A 15,212-nucleotide genomic window follows, 5' to 3' on the forward strand; every position below is an offset into this window, starting at 1 on the left:
AGCCAGTGGGGAACTGGAGTCTGGTTCTTTCCGTGTGCACCTCTAAGGGGACGCTGGTGGGCCAGGCTGGGGTGTGTGCACTGGATGTTTCCAACGTTAGCTGAACGTTGAGCCTACAGAGGCTTTCCCCTGGTTGGGACAAAATGAGACTGTGGTCCCAGCAGAGGTGTTCTAGAGCAGGTGTCAGAGATTCTTGGGGAACTGGAAAGGTGTTCCTCCTAGAGCTAGTGCCAGTGAGCGTGGAAGGCGACTCCACCCTTCGCCCCGCAGCCTTTCTCCCCGCTGGTAGAAATCGATTCCCACAGAAACCACAGTCTACCTGGGTAGTCTTCCATCGTTGCTACAAAGGCCCTCATGTGGCAGGAGTAGGGGAGGAAGGAAAGCGGGAGATCACCCAGTCTCATGTGTCAACTGCGGACAGGAGACATGATGACAATTTTGGTTAAGTTAGGAACCAAATCCAAGTCCACTGGGCTCTGAACACCCACTGCTGTTGAGTATAGGTTCCCATGGGAAAGTGAGCACTGTGGGCACAAGCTCAGCCGCTGGTCGTGACCAGTGCGGTCCATAGCCTGACTATACCTGGGCTTCCATCTTCCCAGCCAGACTGTTCAAACCCATGTCAGGAGGCCTGGAGCATGGGTACTTTGTAGCCCCTGTATTAGGATGCTCAAGAGCAACAGAGGATACAAAGAGACACTGCCAGACAGATTTATTTTAAGGACTTGGCTCAGTGATTGTGGGGACTTGCAAGTTTGAGGTCTTTAGTGATGCTGACTGGTGGGACCCTGAGACAGGGTTTCTGTTATACTCTTGAGGCAGAGGTCCTTCCTAAGGACTTCTTTGGTCTCCACTTTTGTTCTTAAAGCCTTTGACTGATTATATAGGGCCCATCTATTGTGTGGAGAATGATCTGTTTTCCTCAAAGTGTATCGATTTAAAGGTTGATCACGTCTAGGAGGTACACAGCGATATGCACACTGCTGTTTGACCAAACTACCCGCGTTGTAGCCCAGCTAAGTTGACATATACCATTAAGTATCTCAGCTCCTCATCAGTCTTCAAGTAAAATATTGGTACTTGTAAGTCTGTTGGGTGCAGAAAGTAGGGTCCAGCTGATGTACCTTCCCCTCCCACAGAGTCTAGGCTCTCCACACTGGGCTGGGACTGGATCTCCACAGAATTCTCCATTTGTTCTGGGTTGCATTCACTTTCCCACGTTCTCCAGTCTCTCATCCCTTCTTGCCAGAGACCTGTTCTCTTCTGTTGCTGGTGCCCTTCTCTCCCTCAGCAGTTCTGGATCCCTTTGCTCCCCAGACTTCTCTCTCTGGTTAGGCTAATTCTATTGCTGCCCCAGTCAGCAAGCACCTCGGCCCTTTAGGTAATTTATTCATTTAACAGACATGTTTTGCCCCTACCAAATGCCTGGTTCTGTAGGAGGTACAGGAAGCCAGTGTGACTCAGCCTCAAATCCAGATGTGAAACAACCACATCCAATACATTCTCACTACAGTTGGTCTTGGGTCATAACTTGTCTGGAAGTGACATTCAGAGGGCATTGTTCCCTCATTACAGAGAGGTAATAGTTGTTTCCTGGCTTCACTTTAAGCAGGTCCCTTAGTCGTTCTGCGTCCTTGAAGAGTGGTGTTGAGGAGCTATCTTAGAATAAAGCGATGCCTCTATAGGCAGGCTTAGAAACCAGACCTCAGTTCAGATGTCCTTGGGAGTGAGGCTAAGTGGGAAATTTTATTTTAAGTTAAAAAACCCAAGACAACAAATCTGGACTTGTGGTCTGGGGTCCCCAGATGACATTATAGCAGGCTCATAATAACGCTGTTCATGTGTCACATAAGCTTGTAGCCAAAGCCAGAGCAGAGCAGCCTGCAATTTATTAAGAAAGAGCAGTGGTTTAGAGGTCCTCAGGGTGAAATAACACCACAGTTCTTTCTCAATTCCGAGGACCAGTATTAATAATGTAGAGAAGGAATTTAAGTATTATGCTTTGAAGCAGGCAGTAACTTGCTTCTGGTATTGTTTTGTTTTAAACACCTCTGCATCATAAATACTTAGTATTTGGATTGCTCTTGCATGCCAGAGAGAATTCCCCTGCTCTTTATTCCTGCATAAATATCTCTGACCAGGGCCTTTTAAACTCTATTCAAAATTTGAAAGAGAGGATGAAAGACATTGGGAAGTCTGTGTTTCTGGGGAACATGAGATTCCAGAGTTACGTATTTGTTAGTTTCCAATATTCAAGTTTTAATTTATGCTGTGAGCACTTTGATGAAGCTTCATGATCAGAACTGTAAAATCACAAATGAAGAGCATGACTGGAAATTTTTTTTTAAATTGTCTTTCTTGTTTTATCTAGGTTCCTTTGACTCAGATTTTGTACCTGTGCTTTTTAGGATGAGTAATCAGAGTGCCACTCAATTTGGAAAAACAAAATCTTTTGTCTTTGTGAGCTGGTATCTCAGCATCAGCTCTAGGCCTGCCACGTACTGACCCCTCTCCTTCCTGCTCACGTGATGGTCTCAATGCAAAATGCATATAATCATTAATGGCTCTCTTGATAAACCAAAATTCACACAGCAAGTTCCTTCTGGCACCTGTGAATAACTGGGGCATGCTGTAGCTAAACTCAGGTTGGCCCCTCAGTAATTGCTTATGAATTGGTTAAGTGAAAATCAAAAGACTTACCAGTCTTCCACATGATCTGATGAAATATTGAAGGCAGAGCTGGAAAGTTGCCAGAAGTCTGTGTAAAGTAGCCCCAGGGCCCCTCCAGGCTGAGGTCCCCAGTCCTCAACAGCTCCTTCATCCTTCTAGTTATGCCTCAGGTCTGCTGATTGGCTGCCCTTGGGCTCCCCCTGGTGTTTGTTCCATGGCCAGTGCAGTCCTGCCCCTACTCACTCCTGTTAGACTTAGTCATACCCTGTAACTGTTTTTGCTTAGAGAGATGTAGCAGTTGTAAACATGTCCACTTTGAATATACTAGTGAAAGGAAACCTCAGCTGTTTTGGAAACATGGAGTATTCTTTCCTAGAGTCATGAGATGGTCTGCTGTCACTCATACATATCAACAGTAATAATATGCTAGTGATGTCACCACTAGGACTCTCGTGGAAGCACACTACAGAGGAGAGGTCTGTACTGGATAGGCAGTAATGGCCTTGATGTGGAAGACCAAGGCCTGCGTATCTGACTGTTGAATACCAATGGAAAGTGGGTGGGATATGGGAGGGAGGAGATGGGGGTGTATAGGGGCAGGACCCATAGTACTTGCTGTAGAGTTTGGAATGTGGTATGTCTTGTTAACTTCAGGAAGGCAAGAAGACGCTTCAAACAGTCATTCAGCAAGCATTAGTTATTTATTTTATTGATCATCATATCTGCCAGGTCCTATGCTAGACACAGATGAAAGGCACAGACTCAGCCCTCAAATCCTGTACTGGAGAAATCTAGACTGTAAACAAACAATTCTGATAATCTGTGAATAGGAGAAGGACAGGGACAGGAAGGAAGAGGATAGAAATGACAGTGGATTCCTAACCCTGCATGAGGGCTAGGTGGACAGAGAGAGAACAGTAGAACAGACGTGTGCTTGGCTAGGGCTATAGGGAGTAGGGAGGCCGGGAGTGAGGAGAGAGAGGAGCTGGCTAGGGAGGCAGGAGGGACCTATGGACATTCATGCACATCATTCTGCAGAAACTAGACTTCGCTTAATAATTGTAGTAACAGGTACCTCTTGAGATTGTTTATTAAGGACAAGGACCTGTTCTAATGCTTTTTCTCTGTTAAGAGTTAGAAGCCTTGCAGCTCTACATAATGGGTAGATAGAGTTACTCCCACCTAACCAATAGAGAAATGGAGGTACCTGGATCGTGTGGGCAGAGCCTGGAGTCAGACCTCAATCTGGATTAGAGGAACTTCAGCTCCACCCTGCACACCAGGAGCAGAGGCAGTGAGCTCATTCCAACAGGGAAGCAGAGGGCCGATTCTCATTTTAGAGAATGCCAGATTTCTGTCCCTGTGACAAATACCTGAGATAAACAACTTAAAAGGAGTAAAGGTTTATTTGGACTCATGGTTTCAAAGGTTTCAATCCATGGTCAGTTGGTCCTGTTGCTTTTGAGTCTTTTATGAAGCAGCACGTCATGGGGAAAAGGTGTGCTGGAGGGTGCTCACCTCGGGGCATCGAGGGAGCAGAGAGAGATGGGAGAGGCCAGCATCTCAGTATCCTCTTTACGGGGATACCCCCAGTAACCTAACTTCCTTTTACTAATCTCAAAGTTTCCTCCACTTCCCTAAAACCCGGTGTATCAGTCAGCCTTTGCATTGCTGAGACCAAAAGACCTGACATTAGAAGAGGAAAAGTTTATTTTGACTCAAGGTTTCAGAGGTTTAGTCCCTGGTTGGTCAACTTCGTATCTCTGGGCCCAAGGTGAGGCAGAACATCATGGTGGAAGGGTGTGGTGGAGGACAGCTCAGGACATGACAGCCAGGAAGTAGAGAGAGCTCTGCTCACCAGGGACAATATATATACCCCAATGGCACATCCCAGTGACCTACCTCCTCCAACCACATCCCTCCTGCCTACAGTTACCACTCAGTTAATCCATATCAGTTTACAGCCTTCGTTATCTAGCCATTTCACCTCTGAAGTTTCTTGCATTGTCTCACATATGAGCTTTTGGAATATACCACATATCTAAACCATAACAGCTGGGCACGAAGCCTTTATCACATGGGGCTTTAGGGGACAATTATCCCAACCATAGCAAGGAAGATCGACCCACATCCTGGATTTCAGAGGAGAAAAAAAATAGGAGATGAGGATATCCTGCCCGAGGAGAGACCAGGGCAGTGGGTGGGAATCCGGAGATGAATCATGGCTTAGCTCTGATTCCTGGCAGGCCATTTCCCAGTGACTGAAGATTCATCCTCTCTTGTTACTTCAAGTTTTTGATTTCTGATCAGAGGGTCAGGAGGAAGAAGGCCAAGAGCGTGGGCCAAGGCAAGACAGTGACTTGGTGCTGGTGGCCTCCTGGCCTGGCAGCCCCTTGAAGGGTTTGATCCTCCTTCCGTGGGTGCTCTTGGCCAGGCCCCATTCTTAACCTCAACACAGCACTGCTCCAGCCTGGAAGCGCCTTCTCTAGAAATGAAGCTTCACTCTGTTGCCCCTGTGCTTACTGTCTGTTCCTTCTTTTTAACATACGAATGGACAGCTTCCAGTCTTAGGTACATCACCTCGGTTGCTGAGGCAGAGCACAGCCAGGCATGCATTTACAAACACGCCTGTGTGAGGAGACCCCGCCTTGGCTCTCCCTCCGACATACCAATCTAGTCCTGCTCACTGACAGCTTCCACCAGGTTCAGCACAGGACTCCACCCACTCTGCCTCCTCCCCGCTGGGCCTCTGCCTTGTGAAGCTGTTGGAAGGCTCAGAGCACAGCTCCACAGAGGACAATGGACAGTTAGCTGCCGGGAGGTTTTCAAGGGTGTTATTAATTTTGAATTACTACTCCATTTATTTGAAAAACACCCAGCCCCTGGGTCCCTGGGATTGCTCATCTGACCTTGAGATGGAGGCTGTGTGGAAGAGCCCGGCAGCACAGGTTCCTGGGAGAGCTGCGGTCTGAGAGTGTGGGAGTCACTTCCTCCCTGGCCTTGGCTCCACTGGGCTCCTCACTCTCTGTCTCTTACTTCCTGCCTTCTCAGGACAGTACCCTAGATCATCACTTCAAACAATTTTCAAACAACTCCATCTAGAAATTAGATTTTAATTGGAAATATTCAGGTATTTTGGTATCATTCATACAAAGCATAGATTCCCTCAGTTCTAGAGATTGATAAACATTTATTTTTAAGACCCACTTAGGGGTCCTTTCAGTGGCCCAGAAGGTAAAAATATAATATAACTTTGACATTTGCATGGACCAAGCAAAGGTAATGATGGATAAAACTACTGGCTTTTTAGAACAAATTGATGCTGTAGCACCCAACAATAGTAATCATCAGACACTTTTTTTTAACCACTAAGTATCATAGTCAAGTGCAAGTTTCACTTATGATTGGCTTTGATGAAGTAATCAAAATCAAAATAGCTACTTTTGTGAAATCTCAACCTTTGAGTGACTGCATTTTTCAGATCCTGTGTAACCAAGCAAAAGAAAGCATTTCTGCATATCAGTAACATGCAAAGGCACTGTGGTATTGTGTTGTGAGCTGAACTAGCCACTCGTGTCATGAAATACAGTGTGTAGTTAAAAAAAAAAAATGACTGACGTCCATACTTTAATTTTAAACTTGGATATTTGGTAGATATTTTCTTATAAAGGAATTAAGGGAGCCTGTCACATTTAGGAAAATAATGGACAGTATTTGTTGCAGGTGGTAAAATTTAACTTTCAGTCATGAGTTTGGAAGCGCCACATACTTGAAAACTGATGAGATCTACAGTGGTATTAATCAGTGTGATTTTTTTATACTTTATAATGAAATACAACAATATTTGGAAGATCTGCCTAACTTTTTGAACTGAGAATTTTCAAATGATCGTTGCATGATATAACAAAGTTATGTCTGAGTAAAGGACCCATTCAAGAACAAATAGACCAATGGATTATAATGTGTCAGAATTCATCGGAATCTCAGATTTGTACCCATTGGAATTTTTAAAAATTATATTTTTGGAAGCCTATCTTAAAAACACACTTGTTCTGAGGGGATTCCTGTGAAGACTGCCTATTTGGTGGGGGCAGACATAACTGAATCTGGTGTCATCAATTTATTAGGAAATAAAACAACTCACTGATGTTTTTCAGTCTCCACACTGTAACCAACCTTTAACAAATCAGCACTTGTGAAGTGTTGATGAAGTATTAAAGAAGAATATCTACAATTCTCTGGAAGGTCTCTAAAAATAGCCTTACCTTCTTCAATAATGTCCTCATATACTACAGTTAAAACAACATTGAAAGAGATCGAATGTCTCTTCAGACAATGAAGATTTTGCAAACGTTCGAAATATTGTCAGTCTTCTCACTACTTTTTGGTTCTAAAAATGGAGTTATGTTGTTTAAAAATGTTATTTTAATATAAATTAATAGACACTTAAAATTTTCTATTCCACTTTCTAGTGTAGAAAATAGGTTATGAATATTTTTTTAAAGAGGTACTGAGGCTAAATTGTGAGTTCTAATGCTTTGAGTCAATTCATTTTTCTAGCTAAAGTATCATTTGGTTTTCTATAATATATCATTTAGTAAAAATAGGAAAGCAATTCAGAATGGAAAAATATCAACGAGTGCTTAAAATTGTGAAGGAAAGAATTAAATTTTAATTAGAAGTGTTCAGGTATTTTGACATCATTTATACAAAGCATAGATTCCTTCAGTTCTGGAGATGAATGAACTTTATTTTTTTAAAGAGCCAGGTAGTAAATATTTCAGACATTGTGGGCCATACGGTCACTTTACACTTTACTTCCAGAATTGGCCTGCAGGTCATACATGTTTACTTTTGCAAAGTTTCCCCTAAAAGAATACTGTAGGATTCTTTAAATGGCACAGCCAGGTATACTTTATGCATCTATTGTTATGATCTTGGTACTCAGAACTGGAATCCCAATTGTTTGGCATTCAGGACTTGCTAATAAAGGCATCTTTTATAACTTTGTTCTAATGGGAACATCTCTGGGAGTTTCTGCTCTTCATGGAATAGGAAGATGTCCAAGGAGAGCAGAGTATAATCCAAGCAAAGGAGGCCAGCTACCTCCATTTCTTGTGTGGGGCATAATCACAGGAAATGCTACATATGCCCTCATGTCCACATGTATGACATGAACATACACAAGTGCATGAAATCACCTCTCACCCTCACAAACAGGCATGTCATTGCTGCAAGCTAAACTTGGAAATTGCATGGGAGGGTTGAAGCTAAAGACAGTCCTCAGAAGTTCTCTTCTTGCTCATGTGCTTTGGTTTCTGGGAATGTCAAGAGATGTGTGTGTCCGTAGCCTGCCTTAGGCGAGGGGAATCCCCATTCCCACCCTTAGTTAGATGAGACCCACTTTCCTCCCCTATTCCTCTGTGTCTCCCTCTCAGCCTCCATGATTTGGGAGCCTTGTTTTCACCCAGCAACCCTCTGTCCCAAATTCAGAGAACTTGGGCAAGTCCAGCTGCCAAGTTGAATGGAGGGTGACAGAGCCTGACATTTTAGGGCAAGCTTGGTGGTCCACAGTGTGCCATTACAGAGAACAAGGAGCCTGGCCGGCGGTGACATTGATGGTCTCTCCATGGCTGCATGGTTGGTCAAGCCAGTGCTCTGAGAACGAGGAGGACGCGGGTTGCTCTCACACAGGTCTTGACTTCAGCAGCAGTATGGAAGGCTGCGTGGAAATCAGGGTTGGTTTTCTTTTTAAGCGTAAATCTTTATCAAAACGTAGTAAGGTAGAATTGAATGCTGTGGCTTTCATCCTGTGGGAGGTGCACTGGATCTTTGTAAAGGCAGTAGCATTAGATGCAGTTCTTTATCACCATGACCAACCTCAGGGTCCCACAGGTCGTAAGAAGCCTGGGACCCTGAGAAACACCTACCTTCCTAACATCTCTACCTACTCCTGTAGCTCCACCTTCCAAATGCCTTGGAACCTTCTGCGGCTGATTGCATAAAGTGTGTCACTTGTAAAGACTGTGAAAAGATAACAAGTGTTTAAATAAAACAGGATCACCTGTAATGGAGTACACACACACACATGCACACACACACACACACACACACACACTGTCACATGTCACTTAACCTATATGGGACCACTCTTGTATACATTGTTGGTGTTGACTCACACCATAATGCAGTGTGTAAGGGCATGTGTATTTCCATGTTGATCTCCCTAGCCAAGATCCCATCCTAAGTCAGCAGTAAATTATCTGAAAAATATGTGTGTGGATATGTTAATTTTGCTGGTGTTGTCTGATTAGTTTTAGGTATCAAAAGATTCGCTTGAACATTTTTTTCCTACCTAATGTGATTCTACAGAAAGAAAAAGTAAGCTTGTTATTTATGTACCCTTAGATTCTCATGATGCAGTTTTGAGATTTAATTCTGCTCCTACACGTGGTTATGAGAGAGATGTTGGAAATAAAACCACTGTGCGCATCATTAACTCCCAGGTAAGATGGATGAAGTTTTTCACAAGGGTACCTTTTGTAGGTAAATAATTTAACTGGATGAGTAAACAGAAATGATCTGGTAACCCATAGCGATGACACTTGATTATTTCTATGGGCCTTGTAATTATAAAAATTAATGATGAAAAATGAGAATTTAGATGTGATATGAATGGGAAGAAACAAGTAAGAGCAAAGGAAAAATAGAAATATAATTTTTTTTATAATCATAGACTTAATGTGTTGCATTTTGTGAACTGAGAAAAGGCAATTCAATTTAAATCATGGACATAGATAAGAAGGGGAGAAAAACAAAGGCACAAAATCTGAGGGTCCCTGTGATACCTTTGAAACTTGAGTTTGTTATTTGAAAATTTAAAAACTGAAAATGAGTTGTTTAATGGAAAATGCAAATACCTCTTTTCTTCATGTTCTTAATAAGAATGTCTTCCAAATTTATGGCAAAATTATTCTTAGAACAAACCACAAGAATTTCTAGTTTCAAAAATACGTAGGAAAAAAATGAGGTGATAAGTGATTTATGGAGAATTGCTTGCAGAACAAACGATTAGCTCTTTGTACAGTTCACTGCACCAGGCAGCCTGCAGCGAGGTAAGAAACAATTACCATATTTCCTTAATTCATAGATGTCATTGGCTGTAAGATCCACAACTCGTTTAATAACAACTCCTCAGAGAAGAAGAGATAAACCCTACCAAATTAAAATGTATGTTGCCTGTAAGATAACATCCTAACTTGAGACACGTTAAAATATGAAAAAGTGCATTTTAATAATGGTGAAAATTTGCCTCTTAAAATTGAGGGAAAAACAGAATTTCCCCCCAAAATTATAGTTTAAAAAAAAAAAAAGATGATTGGCAGGTGAAATTGACAATTTCATCCAGAAACAGAAAGGGCCAAAAGGGAAGACTGTGGCTAGCACTCTGGAGGCTGCTTCATAACTCAGTTCATTCACACCCACACTGTGTCTAAATTACATGTCGAGGCTATTCTAGAGAGGGTCCGGGGACCTGAATTAGCTGGGTAGTTCTGTGTTTCAGGGGCTGAAGTTCAGGCCACTAGCTATGGTGCAGTGCTGGAAAAATGTAAGAACTGATTATTTTTTAGACCTCATTTTCCTAAACATTCTTTAAGTGCCTGAGTGTGCAAGAGCAACCCCTCACCCTCTCCCAGAGGAAAATAGAAAGCCGTTTTATCCTTGCTTCGGTTCCTCTTTTAAATTTTCATCTCTTTTTAAAAATATGTTTTTGAAGTAGTAAACACTGGCTGCATTTGAATTTTTTTTCCCCCATGTGCTTGCAGATTCTGACCAACCCCAGCCATAACTTTATTGACAGTTCTTTGTATAAAAATGTCATTTTGGTGGCCTGGGACCCAGCTCCTTATTCTGCAAATCTTAACCTGGTAAGTGTTTCCCTGACCCCAATGATCAGGTAGGGCCTCTGACTGATAAATCATGGGAGCCGGTCAAGAATTGCATGTCAACAGAGTGAAACTGATCATGGGTCCTAATTGAGCACATATGTGTGCACACATTTTGATGCTCAGATAGGGTAGTATTCTTGAACATTATCCATCTAATGCTCAATTGCTTTTGTTCTGGAGGAATGGAGGAAAGATGTATGTGTCTAAGTGCTCAGAAATTCCTAGCTACACTAAAGGTTGGGCTGATTAAACTTAAAATTGTTCCATTGTGACCAGGTAATATCTCCCTCAGAGTGGTTGCAAGACCTTTGGAAATAAATTGAAAGTGGTTGGCAAGAAAATCTGAATTTCGTACATCCACAGCTCATTGTTATTCAAATGGAGCCTGTTCCAGGTTTTCCTTGAGTATTTCTCTTTGCCTTCTGCTTCTGAATCTGTTAAATTTTATGCAAGAGAGCTGAAACAAGTTTATTACTAGTCATCAAAATATAAGCAGGCTGCATTTGGGACCGTCTGGCAAATCATCACCTACCTAAACAAGCAGCTAACTACTTTTGCTGGAGCTTTGAATGAAAAGCCAGTGAGCTTATTTTTTTTATTGAGGGTTGGAAAAGATGGACAGTGTTCAGCCTCACAAGGTATATTATGAACTATGCAAATGTCTTTAACTTGGTTTACCATGAGCAGAGAGCTTACAAATTTCTTAACCATTTTGTGCCATTACTTAGATGTGCAACATCTATAAAAACTTAACTGTAGCATATAATATATAATTATATGATATATAATGTGATTACATAATAACACTAATGGAAATAATATAACTATATTATCCTATAATAATATTATTAATATAATATAAGCTCTAGATAGTATAACAATATTAGTTAATAGTAATTAAGAAAATTATATATAAGCATCTGATTGTGATTTCCAACCTATTTTAATGTACCCATGTCAATTTCATTGAAATATTCACAAAATTGAAAACTTGGGACTTAATGCATTAAGATGAATGTGGAGGCCAGATCTTGGGGGACCTATGCAAGCTACCCAAGATAGAATGGGTCCCTCTAGAAGGAGTGTGGGTCACCATCCATCTCGAGACTGAGGCTGGACATTGATTGCCAACAGGATCTTAATGAGAGGTGCAAATCAGAATCACCTACAGAATATTTTTCAAAATCTGTCCATCAGACCCCCATTTCCATTAAATGGAAACACAGCCTTGATGTGTATTTTTTTGCAAAAGTTCTCTGGTTAATTTTCCTATGTGTCCTCCACAGAGAATCAAGCATTAAATGGGGCTTGGAACCTTTCAGATATTTTTATCAGCTCAAGGTTCCCCAGGTTTACTTTGGCAGCTGTCCTGCCATTTGTGAATAGACAGCATTTCTATCTGTTGACCTTGTTTTTCCCTCTGCTGGAAACATCCAAACCCAGGGCACAGAGCTATCCCACCTGACAGATGTGGGCAGAGACAGTGCCAAAATTCAAGCAATACAGCCCCTAGCTGTAGGGCCTCTGCTGCCACATGTGGACCTGGGAAGAAGCTGGGGAAGGGAAAGATTCCTTTTCTGGTCCCACGTTCCTTCTGCTTCTTTGCTGGTGCCACCTGCCTTGGAATTTAGTGAATTAAAGAGTATCTGATCCAGCCATTCTTTAAGTTTTTAAAAACAGCAGAAATGTTTCATCTTTGGACTATTACTTGGGATCTTCCTATATTCCCATGGTATACCCATGGCATCTACTTGAAGTGAGCACAGAGCTTTTAGGGTCCTTGGAGCTAAACCTTTTCCCACACATCTTCTCCCAACCCATCTTATGGTGTCATCTGACACACTTCTGAACACTATTTTTTATTCAACCTCACTGGCTTTTTCATACAAGATACCTACAACAAATGTAACTGTACATTATCATGAATATTAACAAATTTATACTGTCATGTATCCACCATCATAATCAAGAAAGAGAACAGTTCTGTCACTCCATCCTAGTCAGTCTTCACAGCCCTGCTCCTGGGCTCAGGTGGCCATGGTGTACTTTGTCACTATAGATAAAATTAGGAAAAATTATTTTTGAAATACACTATTCATGACAGAGATCAGCAAACTATGGCTGGCCAAATCTGGCCATCACCTGTCTTAATCCATGCTACCAATAGCATTGAGTAATGGCCACAGAGCCCATCAACAACGCTTCAGGTGTATATCATCTGATCCTTTGCAAAAGCCTAAAAATCCCTGATCTATCTTTCTCTCTCATTTTGCCTAAAAGCAGTCATCATCTCCACTAGAGCTAGAACACTGGTCTTGCTTCATACTTGTTCCGAAGGAAGTGTCTATGGCTGTGATAAGTCAAGCTCCTCCACACTCCCTCTAGCCCCAAACTGACCCCTCAGCATGTACATCCGTGTGCTTGCCTGCTATTCTGTCTCCTTTTCATACTGTAGCCCCTTGTACTTGATTGCATGTTATGTGTGTGGTTTTTGTTTTTTGTTTTTTTTTTTTTTTTCCTTAGTGGTACAAGAAGCCAGATTACAACCTGTTCACTCCGTATATTCAACACCGTCAGAGAAACCCAACTCAACCATTTTACATACTTCATCCTAAATTTATATGGCAGCTTTGGGACATTATCCAGGAGAATACCAAGGAGAAGATTCAGCCAAACCCGCCATCTTCTGGCTTCATTGGTACGTGTTTATTAAAAATTGTAAAGATTGGGCAGGACCTCGTATTTAATGAACATAGTCATGTTATATAGTAGAGCAATTAACAGGTGGATTTGGAGATTAGACCAAAGAAATGAGAAATACTCTTTTCCAGTTATCTATTACTACATAAACAAACAACTCCAAAATTTCAAGGTACAATGCAAGAACTGTTTTATTTTCTCCCATGATTTTGTTGGTCAGGATGGGCCAGCCTGGATGATTTTTGAGTTCCATATGGCTGATGGAATCAGCTGGTTCTCACTGCTTCATGGGATGGCTGCACTTACAGGTCTAGCCCCTTGGCAGGAAGAGCTAAAACCAGACCCCAGCTGGGACTGCCAACCATGAGCCCACATTCTCTTTCATGGTGGTCCCAAGATAATTAGACTTCTTAAAATGACAGCTCAAGAGGCACGGGAAAGTGTTCTAGAAGACAGGAAATAGAGATTGTCAGGTTCTCAGAGGGGCTGCCTGGAGATTTGCATGACGTCACACATGCTATTCAGTTGATCAGAGCAATCTCAGAGTTCACCAAATTCATGCGAAGGCACATAGAACTGGCTCCTTGATGAGAGGCAAGAGAAATGTGTCCAGGAATTTGTGACTCTCTTTCCACTACCCACCCCCATTCAGTCGCTTAGGTAATGCCAGACTGAGGAGCTGAATTTGCGACCCAAAGCTGGTATAGTGCATTTTAAGATTACTAGTAGGTAAGAGCTTTGATGAGACTAGTTTTAATATCACATGGAGTTCTCTCAACCAGAGAGTCCACTAACTCTAATCCAAAAATGGATTTTATACATATCAAAATAATCACATTTAGCATACATAGTTTCAGCCAGGTGTTTGCCCTCAAAATTTGTGGTTTTGCCCCCTTTCTTTATGTTTCAGCTTATCACCAATTATTTCTTTGATTTTCATCCATGTTCACAATATTAAGGCATATCTTAAAGCCCCTTGGTGATAGGAAGGCTACAGGATATTGGTTTTTTTGCTACCCCAATTTCAACAAATGTACCCTCCTCAGGTTACACAAAGGTTCCTGTGAATAGAGGAGAGATTTAGGGAGATGTCACAGGTGTAGTTTTGAATGCAGGGTATACAAATATCCAGAAGCAAGACTTGCACATTTTGGAGTGGATTTATACTATTGTAATAACGTGAAATATTTCACACAGAACTCCAGAAGAGTGCATATTATTTTCCTTAAACCCTGTTTTCTCCCCCCTTCATTCGAAGCCATGTTTGACACTTTTTGTTTTCAAATCACTCATGAAATTCCAACTTCTTTATCTTTTTGTAGTTTCATAGGATCCTGTTGATTTAGGAGAGAAAGTATAATCTGGTTTGTCAGCAAAGGGTAAACAGGATAGAATAATGCTTAGACAGCATAATAGGATGTGGCACAAGTTTAATGAAGACTTCTTTTCATATTGTCACCTTGAATTCATGAGACTAATGTTTGACTGGGACAAAATTTTTAAAGCATAGTCAAGGGGGGACTGTCAGATATAATTATTATTGACATGTAGTTTTAAAACTTCAAAAGTAATCCTGTAGTTGCCAAGAAAAGTACTTTCCTGCACAATTTATTGAAAGAAATCATGCCACAAATGGCCAGCTTCCTTTGATTGCTATTTACCTAGAGGCTGGTGCTCACAAAGGCTCATGATTGCCTTTAAGGCTTCCTTTACATGAAAGGAAATTGCAATTCAATGTCATTGCAAGACTGTAGGTCAGGGATACTTAAGTTTGAGTTTCAATCCTTCTGTGCCACTTACTAGCTTTCTGACCTTGGGCAAGTTGCTCCATTCTTTGTCCTTTGATATCCTCAGGCAAGGAATGGGAATAATAATAAAATCTTTCAAAGGATA

The 15,212-nt window shown here is 41.6% G+C and overlaps 1 protein-coding gene across 7 annotated transcripts in view; it reads left to right on the top strand.

The window, feature by feature from the left end:
* The window catches only part of ST6GAL2 (ST6 beta-galactoside alpha-2,6-sialyltransferase 2), a 136,686-nt gene that overhangs the window by 40,124 nt on the left and 81,350 nt on the right, over positions 1 to 15,212 (top strand). For 6 of the 7 annotated variants that reach the window (XM_079110381.1, XM_079110377.1, XM_079110380.1 and 3 more), the window contains exons 3-5: positions 9,079 to 9,176; positions 10,497 to 10,598; positions 13,143 to 13,317. In XM_079110381.1, coding sequence (XP_078966507.1) covers positions 9,079 to 9,176; positions 10,497 to 10,598; positions 13,143 to 13,317 — 375 coding nt within the window. The remainder of the gene's footprint in view (positions 1 to 9,078; positions 9,177 to 10,496; positions 10,599 to 13,142; positions 13,318 to 15,212) is intronic. The other variant, XM_079110382.1, reaches the window with a different exon arrangement.

This window comes from Sciurus vulgaris (genome assembly GCF_902686455.1).
Source record: "Sciurus vulgaris genome assembly, chromosome: 14".
Lineage (NCBI taxonomy): Eukaryota > Metazoa > Chordata > Mammalia > Rodentia > Sciuridae > Sciurus > Sciurus vulgaris.